The sequence below is a fragment of the Onychomys torridus genome, chromosome 22, assembly GCF_903995425.1.
Source record: "Onychomys torridus chromosome 22, mOncTor1.1, whole genome shotgun sequence".
In the NCBI taxonomy this organism is placed as follows: domain Eukaryota; kingdom Metazoa; phylum Chordata; class Mammalia; order Rodentia; family Cricetidae; genus Onychomys; species Onychomys torridus.
In genome coordinates this window covers 24,139,480-24,153,269 of record NC_050464.1, presented here as the reverse complement: position 1 = coordinate 24,153,269, position 13,790 = coordinate 24,139,480, and the positions used below count along the sequence as shown (strand labels likewise).

General features: G+C 47.5%; 1 protein-coding gene across 1 annotated transcript in view; it reads left to right on the top strand.

Annotated features, from left to right (window-relative positions):
- Window positions 1-13,790, top strand: part of Adgrd1 (adhesion G protein-coupled receptor D1) — a 125,216-nt gene that overhangs the window by 23,487 nt on the left and 87,939 nt on the right. Inside the window, exons 7-8 of the mRNA XM_036171637.1 lie at window positions 7,886-8,065; window positions 13,344-13,598. Of these exons, the coding sequence (XP_036027530.1) occupies window positions 7,886-8,065; window positions 13,344-13,598 (435 nt within the window). The remainder of the gene's footprint in view (window positions 1-7,885; window positions 8,066-13,343; window positions 13,599-13,790) is intronic.

Below are 13,790 nucleotides of genomic sequence, written 5' to 3'. Positions count from 1 at the left end.
CCTGGCTTCTTCTTTTTTCTTTTTAATATTTACTTATTTATTATGTATACAGTGTTCTGTCTGCATGTATGCCTGCAGGCCAGAAGAGGGCGCCAGATCTCATTACGGATGGCGGTGAGCCACCATGTGGTTGTTGGGAATTGAACTCAGGACCTCTGGAAGAACATCTAGTGCTCTGAACCTCTGAGCCATCTCTCCAACCCCCCCCCCTTTTTTCTTTTTTATGTGGGTTCTAGACATCTGACATCAGGTCCTTGTACTTATGCAGTGAGCATCATTCCTTGCTTAACCATGTCCCCATCCTAAGAGAACAGGGTTCTTATCAGCTGCAATGCGTGTAAAAAATGTCAGATGCAAAGTTGGAGAGAGGGAAGGGGGAAGGGATGCAGCCACTTGAATGCAGTCCCCTGTCCTGGAGACAGAAAGTTAAGACATGGTCCTACAGAGCCAGGAGATCAAAATATTGAACCTTGTAGAGGAGCGGGGGACACCCCACTTTAAAACACAGCTGCTGAGATAGATGTCACTCAGGCTGGGATGGGGCCCTGCACTTGTGGGAAGGAAATTGATGGTGCGGCTCTCACAGCGTTATTTCTGGATCTGGGATGTTGATGACAGGTCAGGCCTGGCAGAGCAGGGTGTGCCTGTTAACCCTCAAACCGGGTTCACTTCTTATGTGTTCATTGAGGGTGACTGGATGGTGGCTGGACCCATTCCAGCCCATGACCTGTGGCTGGAACTCATGACAGGTGTGTCAAAGAGAAGGCAGACCCCTTTTCTCCCCTTGGAGTCTGGACCGCATTCAAATCCTTTGGGGGACATCATCCTCTGCCACCCAAGGCAGCTTCATGTCCTTTTCCTCTTCTTTTTCACAACCTATTCACCCAATTAGTGCTGTCTACAAGGGCACGGGTATGGGGCCATCCACCAGGGCATGGACAATCTGCCAGCGGCCATAGCCTGGAAGAAAACCGATTGCTCCCCCAGTAGTCATTAACTGTCAATAGTGCCTGAGCGAGGGTGGGACCTCACAAGCCCCTCCTCAGTTTGTGTTGGAATATTGACTGACTTGTTGTATAAGTGACATTGTATCAGCTGCCATGAGCTTGTGAAGGCAACACCCGTGTCGTGTCCAGAAGACAGCACTTCCCAGCACTCCTCCCTCCCTCCAGCTCTTACATCCTTCCTGTCCTCTCTTCTGGGATGGTCTCCATGCCTTAGAAGGGTTGATACAGATGTCCCATTTAGGGATGATCACTCAGTACTTACGTAGTCGCAGCACTTTGCACAGTTACGAATCTCTGCGTCAACCACTGCCCACTGCCAAAAGAAGCTCCCCTGACCAAGGTGGACAGGAATAACAATCCATGGGTATAAAGAAAAATATTTGGAAGGCAGCTCGATCATGTGCCCATCTATCAAAGCAACAATAGTAGGTTTCCCACCCAAGTCTATGACTTCCTCAACCACATGCTGTTGACCAAGTTTACACCATGAATTCCTTCCGGGGAGCAGGCATCAGATCTAATTAGAAGCTGGTTGGTTACCTCTTAACTGTCATGCCACTATTGTGCCAGTGGGCACATCTTCCCTGGCAGACCAGTATTTTATCATGCAGGGTCTGGCAGTGAATAAGAACAATGATCACTTTTCGTTGCCAGTGGCCTGCATAACACCTTCCAGCACCGTGAAAGCTAGCCAGCAAAGAAGTTTTCAGGTCAGTCCTTGCTGGATTTCTCTCCTTCCTGCAACCAAAATACATGGTGTCTTTAGCAACATGGGCCTTACCATCTAGTTATGGTAGGGAACTAAAAGCAATGGCCGGCGCCTGGGTTGCTTCAGGGGTCTCTGGGGCCACTCTGACCAATACATAACTTGTAGGGAGGTGAGATTTTCATTTAAGAACTCATATCTTGGGTCGGGCGGTGGTGGCGCACGCCTTTAATCCCAGCACTCGGGAGGCAGAGGCAGGCAGATCTCTGTGAGTTTGAGGCCAGCCTGGTCTACAGAGCGAGTTCCAGGACAGGCTCTAGAGGTACAGAGAGAAACCTGTCTTGAAAAACAAAACAAAAACAAACAAACAAAAGAACTCATATCTTCTGAGAGCTCATTGTTGACCTATGCAGGGCACTTCCGTTCAAATTCCTTTAAAAAAATTATGTATTTTAAGTAGCTAACAAAGTAGTGACTTTCCACAAGTATTTTTCACATACCTTCAGTCTTGGTTGACTTACCCCCAATCTCATCCCCCCACCTCTGCTTTCACAGCCTGTATGTTCAACTGTGCCCTCATACCTTCAGGTCTCTTCCCCTCTCCTTCCCATGGGTCCTCTCCGGCTCCTCTACAGACATTCAAAATTAAACACACAAATCTAGAAATTCAAAGCTAGGATCTGCATATGAGAAAGGACATGAGACGTTATGTCTTTCTACGCTGGGTTGACCTCACTTACTGTGATGTTTTCCGCTTCCACCCATTCTCATGCAAATTTCATGATTCTTTTTTCTTTTAACAGCTGAATAAAATTCAGTTGTGTAAAAGTACCGCCTTTGTATTATCCGCTCAGTAGTTGATGGACATCTAGGATGGTTCCATTTCCTGGTAATGTAAACCAGCCATGTCTCTGTGGTAGGATGTGGAGTCCTATGAATCTATATGCCCAGAGGTGGTATAACGAGGTCACCGGGTAGTCCTATTTTTAGCTTTATGAGAAACTGTGGAACAATTTTAAGGTCAAAGTGTCAAAGTCTTGGTGTTTGCTAACCTACAGTTTGAGCTGGTCCCCAGTTCAAACGGCCATCAAAGCACACCAAGCTATTCTCTCTCTCTCTCTCTCTCTCTCTCTCTCTCCCTCCCTCCCTCCCTCCCTCTCCCCCTGTCTCTCTCCCTCTCTCTTTTTTCCACTTCCCTTTCTTTCAAGGCAAGAATTAGAAGAAGGCACCTCACACACGGCTTTACGTAGTTCTGGAGATCAAACTCAGGGCTTCATGCATGTGTTTGCCGGCCTTCATGTTAGGCCAGCATTCTACCAACTGAGACACACACGCAACCCAGAGCATCAGCCTCAGGGAGCCGTCTGTCTGTCTGTGTTACACCTTCAGTTTATGTCTCCTTCACTTCACAGAGTACCCATGCGGGGAAGCTGAGTAGGAAAGGCCTCTCTGGGGATCTGGGGAGCTACCTGCAGACCTTGGGCTCTGCGCCACACTCCCTCTGCTTGGCAAGTGCCTCTGCGCCAGACCTTCTGTCCCTGTGTGGCAGCTCCTCCATAAGCCGTGGTGATTGATGGTGGAATACTGTCACATCTCCTTCCTACTCTGTGGCACTGTGGGGGGACTCTGTCTGGACCACCCCCTGGTTCTCTGAGGCCTTTACCGTGTTCAGCACAAAGCTGAATTTACCGAGCAGGCGCAGCTGGTCTGGACGCCTCCTCATTGATACTTCTGTCTAACTCAGTACATCCCTGACAAAGGGGCTGTGGAGAGATTAGGATTTACTGATCCTAACAAGAGCGAGCTACAGAACCAATGTGCTGTGCTGGGCTTATTATTTTCCCTCTTCAGACTTCCTTCTCTGGGTTGATGACCTGAGCGTTTGACAGGTTTTCCTGTGGGCACGTTGTGAATCTTTTCGGACCGTGGAGACACAGACTGATATTTCAATGAGGGCTTTGGCAGACAGCAGTCATTACTTTGCAGGTTGACTGAGCTGAACCAAGCTGCTTCGCTGGCAGAGTTCACAACCCACTTTCTCCTTGTCCCGGTCCAGCACTAGACTGAATTTTTAATTTTTACTCTTATTACCTAACACTCTATTGAATATTTTATTTTTATTTCTCTTCCTGGGCAGAGGCACATTTGGCAGAAACAGCATCGTTTTGCATTTCCAGTTGAGTGAAAGGATTTTTTTTTTTTTTTTTTTAAGCAGCATCGTTTTTTGAGGGGTGGGTGGGGAGAAATGACTTCCAGGAGTCTTGCTGGAGATACATTTCACAACAAAAATTCCACAGTGCGCCTTGTTCATTTCCATACGAAACTGGCTGTTTCTGAATACATCGAGGTGGGTGGGGGTGGGGCAGAGTGCCATCTGATCCTGATGGAAGGATGGGCGGGAGAGATCTAAGTCCCTTCCTCCACAGCCAGGGTGGCCTGGACCTCAACAGCATCCTCCAGCCTCTGCGCTGCCTCTCACCATCACCCTGTCTTAGTGTTGGAGACCTCATAGGACTACTTTCCTCAGCAGCCCAAGGATGCTCCTTTAGACCTGGATTCTACACAGAGCTCCCAGAGCCCCAGAGAGGTCTGGGACCTTCCTAGTATTTGGAAGTTCTTTTTTTTTTTTTTTTTTTTTTGAGACAGGGTTTCTCTGTGTAGCTTTGCACCTTTCCTGGATCTTGCTCTATAGACCAGGGTGGCCTCAAACTCACAGAGATCCACCTGGCTCTGCCTCCCAAGTGCTGGGATTAAAGGCGTGCGCCACCACTGCCTGGCTGGAAGTTCTTAAAAAACAACAAAGTGTAGTTTTGAGCCAGGCATGGTGACACATACCTTTAATTGTAGCCCTTAGGAGGCAGGTGGCGCATGTGTTTGAGTTCAGTCTTGTCTATGGTGAGTTCCAGGACAGCCAAGGCTACAAAGAGAAACTTAGTCTCCAAAAAAAAAAAAAAAAAAAAAAAAAGCCCAAAAGCCTCCATCTATCTATCTATCTATCTATCTATCTATCTATCCATCCATCCATATATCTCTATCTATCCATCCATATCTATCTATCCATCTGTCTATCCATCTATATTTATCTAGCCATCCATATATCTCTATCTATCTATCCATCCATATCTATCTATCTATCTATCTATCTATCTATCTATCTATCTATCCCCATGGCCAGCAAACAAAGCAAGTGCTCTAACACTGATCTACATCATCTACTATTCTTTCATTTTTTAAATTTAAAAAAAAATTTTATGTGCTTTGGTGTTTTACCATGGGTGTCAGATCCCCTGGAACGGGAGTGACAGTTGTGAGCCGCCATGTGGGTGCTGGGAATTGAACCTGGGTCCTCTGGAAGAGCAGTCAGTGCTCCTAACCGCTGATCCCCACCTTTTTTACTTTTTATTGGGAGACAGGATCTCATTAAGTTGCCTAGCATTGTCTTGAACTCACTATGTACCCCAGGCTAGCCTTGAGCTTATGCTCTCCCTGCCTCAGCCTTCCAAGTACCTGAGCTACAGACCTGTACCACCATTTTTGACTGGCTTTTATTTATTTTTTCCCATTTTTTCATGTGTATGTATGTATGTATGGGTGTTTACATGTATGTGTGTGGAGGCCCAAGGTTGGTGTCAGGAATCTCCTTTAATTAATTGCTCTTCCACTTCATTTACTGAGGCGAGGTCTCTCAATCAAAGCCAGAGCTCATGGATATGGTTTGTCTTGCTGGTCAGCTTGCTCTGGGGACTCTCTGTTTCAGCCTTCTGAGGCTAGAGTTATAGACAGGCTGCCATGGCCATGCGTTTATGTGGGTTTATAGATATCCATATTCCAGAAGTCACAGTTTCCTGGCAAATGCTTTCACCACTGAGCCATCCGTCTCTTGAGTCTTGACTTTCGTCTTTGATGCACACTGAGCGATAATGTGTTCTATGGGTACTGTACGTCACATCAACTCCTATGTGCTTAAGACTAACCTGCGTAGGGTAATTCAAAATTCGTCATCACAAGCATTTGTCATTTACGCATCACTTTTGGGGGGCATTCAAAATCTTTAGATTCCTCTTGGGTAGAAAAAAAAAACATAAGGGAGAAATTCGAAGCCAAGGATATAAAACTTGTGCCACACCTCCCATGCTCGAATGAGTCATATGGGGACTTTGAAACCAGAAGGCGTGAGGCAGGAATACTGTCACGAGACCTTCAGAAGACTCTCACAGAACAACCCATAAGGCCTTGCAGCAAAGATGGCTGGCAAGGAGACACCCATGCATACGTCAGAGGCAATGGCCTTGTAAGTCTCTCTACATGACCTCAATTTGGTGCCATTTATATTAATAAGGCCAGGGCAAATGTTGTCCCCACACCTCTCCCTCCTCTCCCTTGTACCCTGATGCATGGTGGCCTATTATGATCAGCTCTGTAGGGAGATCAGCTTGAGTTATGGATGCTCTGTCACCTCCCGGGCCAGGTGGGATGATCCAGACAATCCTTTTATTTTATTTTATTTTTTGGGGGGGTTTTCGAGACAGGGTTTCTCTGTGTAGCTTTGCGCCTTTCCTGGAACTCACTTGGTAGCCCAGGCTGGCCTTGAACTCATAGAGATCCGCCTGCCTCTGCCTTCCAAGTGCTGGGATTAAAGACATGCGCCACCACCGCCTGGACCAGACAATCATTTTATGTCTATCTTTCACATAGAGTCCAGTTGGGGACCAGCTTAACATACACATGCACATATAAATACACACATACAGTGTACACATCTGCTGGGGAAGTGGGCACAGGTTGCTGGAAATGGGCAAGCTATAGTATAACCTCAGGGATGTCTATAACCCCTAGGTGTCTCCCACCAGGTCTGTGCTTGATGGACCTGAGTGAAGGTGGACCCAGACCTGCCTGTGTGCATGCCAGACACTCTTGGCCTGGCTGGTCAGCTATATTCTCTCTGCATCTGGGGATGAAGGGGTCACATCCCCTGTGACCTAACTCATTCATGATGATGTTTGTAGCAAAGACCACATAGTCCATGTGGGGGTACCACCCTCATGCCAGCATAGGAGCTGGGATCCAAACTTATTAGGACAAATTCCCCTGACAAAAACAACGTAGGGGAGAAAGTTGTTTTTCTTTTAGCTCAAAATCCCAGGTTATAATTTACCATTGTAGGCCAGTCAAAGCAGAAGGAACTTATAAAGCTGTCCCTCACATCACATCCACAGTCAAGAGCAGACAGAGAATAAATAGATGCATGTGTTGTTCTCAGCTAGCTTTCTCTACTCTTATATGGTACAGGACCCAAACCTAGGGAATGGTGTTGCCCACTGTGGGCTGCTTCTTCTCACACCAATTAAAGCAAGACAATCCCTCACAGGCACACTCACAGGCCAACCTGATCTAGACAATCCTCTACTGAGACTCTTTCCCCAGGCAGTTTTAAGTTGTGTCAAATGAATGATTAAAACTAGAGCTATCACACCTACCTGTACTGGGCATTTGGAAAACACAGTAGCTGCTCTTATCTCTGCCTACCTCACACCTTCACCCACAGGCAGTCAGCCGCCAAGGCATTCGGAACCTTGAAAAACCAGCTTCCCTCTTCACAAGAACACTCCCTGGGGAACGTGCTCTGAAATATATACAATTTGAGATATGTCAGGAAAAAATTAGCTTCACGTTCTGTTTGGAATGTTCCTTCAAAACTTTGAAGCAAACCATATGACTCAGAAACAGGGGGTTGTTTGGGATGTGACGCCCGGCAGACATAAAAAACGGCAGTGTAAAAGCGTATTTAGGGATGTGGGAGGATGTTCCGGAGGCAGTAAATCTTTTAAAAGATGCTGTGTGTAGCCAGAATGAACAAAACAGGTTCCTTCCTTTGTAAAATCATTGTCAGGATCTGGGTGAGGCGGTGGAGGTGGAGGCTATGTCAAAGGTGCACATTTGCATGTGCAGAGTCAGCCAGGATGGGTCTGTACCTGACCTCCATCAGTCACTAACCCGCTGGCCTCAGTTTCCTCTTCTGAGCCCTGGGAATGGGAGCAAGGCTTCTCACTATTTGAAAGGGGATGGTGACTCAGGTCACACCCTTGGGAAGGCTCTTGGCTTTGACCAGATATGGCTGTGGCATGTCGTGCTGCTGCAGCACTGGCTGATAAACTTGTGTTTATCTCTTCAGGAGTGACGTTTTCATTTTTCTGGAAGACTCAAGGGGAGCAGCCTCGACCAGCCCCCTTCGCTTCTGGGGGACAGGTCATCTCTGATGGTTTCAAAGTCTGCTCTAGCGGTGGAAAGGGCTCCGTGGAGCTGTACACGCGGGATAATTCCATGACATGGAAGGCCACCTTCAACCCTCCAGGTGAGTGTGGTACTAACTAGAGCCTCTGTGCCCCTCAGTGATGATGGGACACCAAAGGAGTCCTTGTGGCATAGAGTTTCTTCTTGCCAGCAGTTTGGGAAAGCGTCAGGAGAACAAGAAGGGCATCTGTCACAAGATGACATCATGCCAAGGTCAAAGCTCACGGTGTAATTGCTGCTACCCAGTGGCTGTGTGAGGCTGACTTTCTGCATAATGGAGGTGGCTTTCTGCATAATGGAGGTGACATGGCAGATGCTTGGTCATTGGCTGGGTTCAAGCAGAAGCTGTGAGGAGAAGATGGACAGACCATGGCTGAATCCTCCTGTCCCCACACCATTAGGAGAGGTAGCTGTGAAGCTGCTTCCAGAAGCACAAACAGTTCTGGGGAAGACAGGCTGCCAATCAGGGAGCAGGCAGTCAGGCAGGAGGAGAGGTTGGGGTACCATGTGGTCTCGACTAAGGATGTACCTTTGGAACCAGTGGGAGGGGACCGGGGTACCATGGGCCTGAGTTTCAGAGTAAGCAGAGAAGTTCTTCTTTTTTGGTTTTTCGAGACAGAGTTTCTCTGTGTAGCTTTGCGCCTTTCCTGGAACTCACTTGGTAGCCCAGGCTGGTCTCAACTCACAGAGATCCGCCTGGCTCTGCCTCCCAAGTGCTGGGATTAAAGGTATATGCCACCACCACCCGGCAAGCAGAGAAGTTCTAATGGTCTGTGGTATCAAGTTCATTAGTTGGGCTGGATGCTGAAACCAGGGTCACTGAGGAGAGTACAAGACACCAGAGGAGGAGGGTGACCAGGAGTTTCATGTGACGCGCAGGGGGCAACCTGGACAGAAACCAGCCAGGTCAGAGGTGGGGGAGGGGGTGTTGCATACAAAGCCTCCAGAGCAGCAGTTCTCAACCCTTTGGGGGTCGCGTATCAGATATTTACGTTGTGATTCGTATAACAGTAACAAGATTACAGTTATGAAATAGCAACGGACGTGGTTGGGGGGTCACCACAATGTGCGGAACTATATTAAAGGGTCGCAGCATTAGGAAGGTTGAGAAGCACTGCCCTAGAAGCAAGCAATGTCTTCGAAGTAGCTCAGGGCCCATTTCTGGCCCAATGGAAGGAGGCGGCACGGCTTAACTGCTAAGCGCTGGGCCAGGTCCTGAATCTGCCTTGTAGCTTTATGGAGCTGGTATCACGGTCCATCACTTGGTGCTTCAATTTTCTTCATTTGTAACATTCGAAGAGTAGCAGATATTTTTTTTCCCCAGGAAGACAGACAGTTGATGGATCCTGGGGCGAGGGGGGAGCCCTGAACAGTGGGCTGCAGAATCCCGGGGAGATTTGGGTTTGCCCTCTGGGTGCTGGACATACTTAAGCTGAATCCGTAACTCCTGCTCTGTAAGGTGGGGGAAATGCAGCATCCAGGGAAGACACTGAATTTCTGGATGCTTTCCAAGGCCGGAAACATTTTTTGCCTTCCTACTTGCCGAGGCTCCTTCTGAACCTCTGAGATGGCTCTCAGTGAGGGCCGCTGGCGGTCAAGATTTCCTAGGTAACAGCTCATTCCCTTTGGGCCTTGGGCCTATGGCACAGCGTCAGGCATCTAGCAGGTTCTTTGAAACTGAACACGTGCTGTTTTCCCAACCAGGGATGCCGAGAGACTTGTAAACAACCTCCAGTCATCTGCTCCTCATTTATTCACTGGAGGGCTTTGTTATTCTCACTTTCAAAGTCAAGTGCAATGATGCTTTGGCCATGCTTAGGATCCGAGTGTTCCTCAGAGTGTCAAAATTACTAAAATGTTACACAATCCCCAGCAGGAAGCCCTGACGTAATCACTGGCAGTCCACAGTGACCAGCAGGCAGGGGCACTGTGTGTCCTTTAGAGGGGCTGCCCTGTTCCTTCTTTGTCAACCCCAGGAGGATGTCTTATAGCAAGGCTCGCAGAACAGACAAGGCCCTTTGTGGGCTGGTCTTCCCATCGACAAGAGGAAGGACCAAGAGCCTTCCTAAGGGGCGTTATGATGGAGCCCGGAGGCTGGCCATAGCCATCACGTCACCTCGCTTTGGTTAATGCCATGTGTGGTATGTTAGGACAGTCCCTTGGATGGTTTGGTGGGCCCTGCCCCGTGACTACTTTAGATATTCAGTGACGTTTTGAATGAGCCATGACCAGCAGTTCTGATTTCATGTCTGAAACTGAGACCTTCCGTCTTCCCTTGGAAACAAAAGAGAATGGAAACCCCAGCTCCATCTTTTAGTGGCAGGAGGAGGAAGGGAAGGAATCCTCTTAGGAGCCACCTTCCTATACCGCCCAGTCGGCACAGAGGCCTGTCCTCAGTGAAACCAGGTTTCTACTCTCCCTCCTCCTTGGCTCCGCGGCCCAGGTGCGTGAACACTAGTCTGGCGTGACTGTACTGCTGTTCTCAACCGCCTCCATTTTTTACAGCATTTAAAACTCATAACGAGGGCACTGGAGAGATGGCTCAGAGGTTAAGAGCACTGACTGCTCTTCCAGAGGCCCTGAGTTCAATTCCCAGCACCCACATGGTGGCTCACTGGTATTAAGGTCTGGTGCTCTCTTCTGGTCATACATGCTGTATACATAATAAATAAATAAATCTTCAAAAAAAAAAAAAAACTCCTAGTGGAATTGAGCACAAGGAACAATGGGCTCACAGGGGCTCCCCACTTCTGCACATGACCAACTTCCCCCTAGAAGCACCCCCATCCCAGCCAGCACTGTGCTTCAGTGATGAACCACTTGTATGTGTGCCTATTTTTAGAGATGTCAGGGTCCATTCCTGGTGTCATACCCTCTGTATGTTGGGGAGGAGTCCGAGTTTTGACCTTTTACCTATCTTTAAGTGGGGTATTTGCTTGCTTACCATGAGTTTCAGAGTTCTTTGCACATTTTGTGTGACAGTGTCCAGTGCAGACATTTTCCTTGGCCCATGACCTTTTCGTTCTTTCTATCAACAAGTTCTTTTACAGAGCAGAAGTTTTCCATTTTAATGGAGACTAGCTTTTCAGGTTTTCTATCCTGGATCATGCTTTTGATGATAAAAGCAGTATCAAAGGGCTGGAGAGTACTTGCTGTACTTCCAGAGGACCTGCGTTCGATTCCCAGCACCGACATGGTAGCTCAAGACTGCCTCTAAGTCCAGTTCTAGGGACTTTGACACCCTCTCTGGCTGCCATGGGCACTGCATGTATGTGGTGCACAGACATACATGCAGGCAAGGCTCCTGTCCTGGCTAGTTTCATGTCAACTTGACACAAGCTGAAGTCATCAGAGAGGAGGGGGCCTCAATGGGGAAAATGCCTCCATGCAATCTGGCTGTAAGCAAGCCTGGAGGACATTTTATTAATTAATAATTGATGTGGGAGGGCCATCGTGCCATCCCTGGCCTGGTGGTCCTGTATTCTATAAGAAAGCAAGCTGAGCAAGCCATGCGGAGCAAACCAGTAAGCAGCATCTTCCATGACCTCTGCATCAACTCTTGCCTTCAGGTTCCTGCCTTGTTTGAGTTCCTGCATCAACTTCCTTTGATGATGAACTGCGATGTGAAAGCCTAAGCCGATAAACCCTTTCCTCCCCAGGTTGCTTTGGTCATGGTGTTTCACCACAGCAAATACAGTCCTAACTAAAACAACACCCACATACATAAAGTAAAACGAACATTTTTTTAAAAGTCAGAATCAAGCCCAGGGTCATTCTAGAGGCCCCCCTTTATATTCTGGAAGCTGTGCAGTTCTGGGTTTTGTGTTTCCATCCACCACCCACTTTGAATTAGTTTGGGGGCATAGCGATGAGGTCCTTATTTATCCATTCATTGTTATTTTTGCATCCAGTTTCCCTAGCATCCTCCATTGCAGAGACTGTGTTAGTTCCACTGTGGCTTTGTTTATTCCAATTTGGCTTTGTTCCTGTCAGGTATCATCAGCTAGTGTCTGTATTGCCCTATATTTGGGCTGTCTGTTCTGTTCCTCTGATCTGTTTGTCCCCTTAATACCACGTGGCTTTGCTTACTCATCCAAGCATGTCCGACCTCTGGGCACCGTCAACCAACATTACTGCCTGCAGAGTTCATGCTCTGGACGTGTGCTATTGAACTGCAAAAGAGACTCTTACAACACTTTAAGTGTCTACAATTTTTCAGGGCTCCACATTCTTGGCTATTCTCAGCTGTAAGTGGCTGCATGTACCCCACAGGCCACGCTTGGGGAGGACATTTTTCAGTCTCAGAAGGAGGCCAAGTTGACAGACGCTTCCCATCAAACAGTGGAAGCTTTCCTTCAAAACTTAGCAAAGTCTTTAGTATCTGCAGTTTATAATATATTTAGATGAGTAAAATAATTTCCTTTAAAAAAAAAAGAGGAGGCCGTGTCAGACCTCCAACTCTGTTTTCCTCCTTTTAATATGTGACTTTTCTTGGTATTTGTCTCTCTGTGTAGACTTTAGAGTCCAATGCTGGCTCTCCAAAGGACACCCTGCTGGGATTTGGGTGGGTTTGAATTGCATTGAGTCTACTGACGAACAGACTGGGATAGACTGACACCTTAATAACACTTAGTTTTCCTGTCTATGAACATGGGATGTCTTTCTAGACATTTCATTCTTTCCTTAGATAATTTCAGCCTGTCCCTCATAACCCATGTGCCTCTTTCCCCGCTTACTGTAATAGTGGGGACTTCTAGGAGCTGTGACAGAGGGTTGTCCTCACATTGTTCCTGACCATATTGAGGCTTTCAACTCGGATTATATCTGATTGGTTGGTGCTTGGATCTAGCCTTTTGTTTTTTGTTTTTGTTTTGTTTTGATTTTTTTTTTTTTTTTTTTTGAGACAGAGTTTCTCTGTGTAGCTTTGGAGCCTTTCCTGGAACTCACTCTGTAGCCCAAGCTGGCCTCGAACTCACAGAGACCCACCTGCCTCTGCCTCCCAAGTGCTGGGATTAAAGGTGTGCGCCATCACTGCCAGGCTTGGAGCTTGCCTTTTAAACAAATCTTTTATTACCTTTGATTGTAGGTGTTTAAATTTTTGACTCTTGTGTTAAAATAATAAAAGGTCTTCTCAAGTTGCTTTTGGAATTTGGGAGTGGGAGCAAAGGTCATGTGCTCCGAAGGACTAAGGGGACTCAGGTTATGTTATAACCCATAGTTGGACTCACTAAAGTCAAGGGTGACAGAGCATCCCATGAAAGAGGGATGTGGTTAGGAACTTAGGAAGCTTATGAAGAACTAATCTGCTGGGCTCAGGATGCATCTTCACTCTCTTCCAGGTCCTTACTGGACTCATGTCCTGTTCACATGGAAATCCAAGGAGGGCCTAAAAGTCTATGTCAACGGGACTCTGAGCACCTCAGACCCGAGCGGGAAAGTGTCTCACACCTACGGGGAGCCTCATGTCAACCTGGTCATAGGGTCTGAGCAGGACCAGACTAAGCGTTACGAGAACAGAGCTTTTGATGAGTTCATCATCTGGGAACGTGCACTGACTCCCGATGAGATCAAGATGTACTTCACAGCTGCCATCGGTCAGTATGTGGGGAGGCTGTGGGTAGATTTGGGGTCCACACCACTTAGCACTGGGCTCCTCACCACCCTTCAGTCCTCAGGCTCATGTCAGGGCAGATGTGAGATGTATCTTAATGAACCTTCTAAGTATAGTCCTGTTTCTGAACACCTGTTCCTCAAGATAAATGAGCAAACAGTTCACAGGAGACACG